The sequence below is a fragment of the Alligator sinensis genome, unplaced genomic scaffold (genome assembly GCF_000455745.1).
Source record: "Alligator sinensis unplaced genomic scaffold, ASM45574v1 scaffold371_1, whole genome shotgun sequence".
Classification (NCBI taxonomy): domain Eukaryota; kingdom Metazoa; phylum Chordata; order Crocodylia; family Alligatoridae; genus Alligator; species Alligator sinensis.
Genome location: NW_005842262.1, coordinates 234705 through 238124, shown reverse-complemented (window position 1 = coordinate 238124; position 3420 = coordinate 234705). Strand labels below are relative to the sequence as shown.

General features: G+C 44.2%; 1 protein-coding gene and 1 long non-coding RNA gene across 5 annotated transcripts in view; one reads left to right on the top strand and one right to left on the bottom strand.

Moving 5' to 3' along the window:
- MUSK (muscle associated receptor tyrosine kinase) overlaps nt 1-3405 on the top strand; it is an 82793-nt gene extending 79388 nt beyond the window's left edge. For all 4 annotated transcript variants that reach the window (XM_025208979.1, XM_006027710.2, XM_025208978.1 and 1 more), the window contains exon 17: nt 2646-3405. In XM_025208979.1, coding sequence (XP_025064764.1) covers nt 2646-3322 — 677 coding nt within the window. In that variant the 3' untranslated portion in view covers nt 3323-3405. The remainder of the gene's footprint in view (nt 1-2645) is intronic.
- Nucleotides 1-3420, bottom strand: part of LOC102383223 — a 100401-nt gene that overhangs the window by 29652 nt on the left and 67329 nt on the right. The gene's annotated exons all lie outside the window — the stretch shown is intronic.

The following is a 3420-nucleotide window of genomic DNA, read 5'->3' as shown; positions in this document are numbered from 1 at the left end:
CCCCTCCCACCTGTCCCTACTCCCAGCAGGTTGGCATATCCTGCATTGGAAGCAGCAGTGGAGTGCCCAATCAGATAAGGATCTCCCCTCCTTGTTCTTGGTCTCCACTCCCTTCCCCTCTGCGCTCAGCAACAAGTCCCCTCTCTTCCCTTCCCTACCTCCACTGCTGTTGTCCCTGGCTGCTTGGAGGCAAGGGACGGAGGGGAGGTTCTCCTGTCTTGCTTCAGCTGGGGTGAATTGGCTGGGGTTGGCAGCAGCAGCAGCGGGCAAGTTTCCTTCCCCCATATCTCCTCCTGGGCTGCCAGGGAATACCTGGTGGGGTGGGAAGGGGTGGACCGAGCAGGGAGAGGGGACCTGCCTACCACTACTGTTGTACCCAGCTGAGCCTCACTGGAGCAAAGCAGGAGGAGTTGTGGCGCCTCACCATCCCAACGGGGACAGCAGCAGCAGTGGGCAGGGGAGAGAGGGAGTGGGAGAGGACAGGACATGCCATGGATGGGGACAGGGGTAGGGGTGGGGAGAGGAGGGAATCCTTACTGCCTTTGGGGATTTAAAAAAAAAAAAAAAAGAGAGGCCCTGACTACTGCTCCCACAGCATTGATTGAAAGGTGTGAGGGGTACATCCATGCCACTGCACCCCCTCTGGATTCACCCATGGTCACATATAACAGCTTGTATTGGTATCCTTTCATAGCCCTACAGTTGTTATATCTACCTGTACCCTTTGCTTATGTCAACAGAATATCAAGGAAGTTTTCTGTAGTGAAAACTGCAGGAATTCTGTAAGCACTCCAGTTTCACAAGAACAAAACAAGCATTTACTGTAGCAAAAGAAAGGAGAAACAGGAAACATGCACTAAACTGGAATCAACTTGTTGTTTGCTGCTAACATGTTGGATAAATTAGGAAAAGCCAAAGATGCAGGAATTAAACTGTTATGTGTTGAGGGGGTGTTGAGAAATGGCCACGCTGTTGAATATGATTTGGCCTATAAACCTTTCACATACACTGCTCCTGCTTGCCAGATCCAGATGTATTACATTGGGAAATTTTGTCTGTTCTTTTTCAAAGAGTCAAGTGTTAGGTCATAGGCAAGAATTTCATATTTCACAATAAGCAAGATAACAGACTGTTCAACGGTAGTCATAATAAGGCAAATTGTGTACAGCCTGAATGCAAATGCTGTATAGTCTGAACAATTCCATTGCTTTTGGTGGGTCATTGTCAAACATTAGAACAAGAGCAACATTCTTGCCTCGATGTTCACCTTTAACACTAGTTTAATATTGCCATGCATTTGGTAAAACCGAGTGAATAATCTGGTTTGGAAATTCGTTAACTGAAGAATCTGCAGTTGCTGCATTTTGCAAAGAAAGAAAGAATTTACATCCTGACTTTCAAAAGAATTCAGGACACCCAATCGCTGCCATTAGGAACAATAGCTGTTTTGGAAATCTCCCTCAGGTTAAATAACTATTCATCTTCATGTTCAAAGCTTAGAAATTGATTGTTTGAACCTCAATGGGGCAAAAATATTATAAAGAGATTTTAGGGGGAAATTAAAGAGAAGTCTTAGTGGAAAACTAGAATGAGAAAATGGGCATTAGAATTAGAAGACAGACACTCACATGGAGAAGTCTCAGCATTAGATTGGGGTACAAACTATCTGTTTATTTAGTGTTTGTACACTGTGTAGTAGAGTGGGGCCCTGACCTATGACTGGGGCTCCTAGACAGTAAAGAATTACAAAAAATAATGCTAATAATGTTAAGGAATATAAGGCACATGCACCTATCTGGTGAATTTAGACTCCAATCCTTTGACAAGTTCTGTGCAGGTGGCCATCTAACACCCCATGTAAGTCACTGAAGCTCTGTGTATATGCAAGGCTCCACCAGCATGGATCCATTTCCAGGATTAGTTCTAGCTTTTTTAACATTTTTGTTTGTGCTCCAAATCTATCTTTTCTGATGACTCCTGCTTTTCCACCATTGATTCCCTGAAGGCATTTTCAAATATCTGTAATTTTCAGTGACCCTCATTTGGGCTCTAGAACAACATTTTCAGTTTTGCTTGCTGTTTTCAAACACACAGGTTTTTTCCTATAATTATGCCTCCTTCCCCTTCTCATTCCTGACTATTGGGTGTGTGTCCAGAAATTATCTTTGTGCACAAATCTGAAGTCATGCTACCTAATGTGTACAAAGTAGCATAGCTTGCATGCAAAACCCTCCAATATTTGTGCTGACACAAAATGGCATTTGAAAAATTGGGTCACAACATTCTGAATAGGCAAAACTGAGAACAAAATGTTAAAGATTGTTCACTGAAAGCACAACCCCTCTGATCAAGTCTGGGAAGCATTTAAGTCAATGGCAAAACTCCCATTAGTACCAATTTAACCAGAATTTGGCACTTAAATAAATATCCACTATCCAAATCTTTTGTTCTGTGGTATCAAAGCAAACCAACCAATCATACAACCTAAGATTTTATTCTCTCCTGTGAGTTCAGTTTTAGAACTTTAGGGGAAGATTTTCAAAGGTACAAAGGAGTCAATAAAAGTCAGTACATTTTGGAGTCTCTTGATAAGTGTGACTTAACACAACCCCCAGGACTTATCTGGTATATTTTCTTGTTTCCAGGGGTGTGTGCTGTTGGGAAACCAATGTGCCTGCTGTTTGAATACATGGCCTATGGGGATCTCAATGAGTACCTGCGTGACCGCTCACCTCGCAACCTCTGCAGCCTGACACCCGGTAACCTTGACACCAGAGTCCGGCTCTCTAATCCACTCGCTTTGTGCTGCACTGATCAACTCTGCATTGCCAAACAGGTGGCAGCTGGCATGGCTTACCTCTCAGAGCGCAAGTTTGTCCACAGGGATTTAGCCACCAGGAATTGTTTGGTGGGAGAGAACATGGTTGTAAAAATTGCTGACTTTGGTCTCTCAAGAAATATGTATTCAGCAGACTATTACAAAGCCAATGAAAATGATGCTATTCCTATACGCTGGATGCCGCCAGAATCCATATTCTACAACCGCTATACAACTGAGTCTGATGTGTGGGCCTATGGTGTGGTCCTATGGGAGATTTTTTCCTATGGCATGCAGCCATACTATGGTATGGCTCACGAGGAGGTGATCTACTACGTGAGAGATGGCAACGTTCTCTCGTGTCCCGACAACTGCCCTTTGGAGCTCTACAACCTCATGCGCCTTTGCTGGAGTAAGCTGCCTTCTGACAGACCCAGTTTTGCCAGCATCCATCGCATTTTGGAGCGTATATATGAGAGGGCAGTGGCTGCTCTTCATGTGTGAACTGCGTACAGCAGTGTAACATTTCACCCCTTTTCCCTGCCCTGTTCTTGGTGATTCAGATCAAGCAACCTTCAGGGTAAACAGTAAAGCTGGGCCTG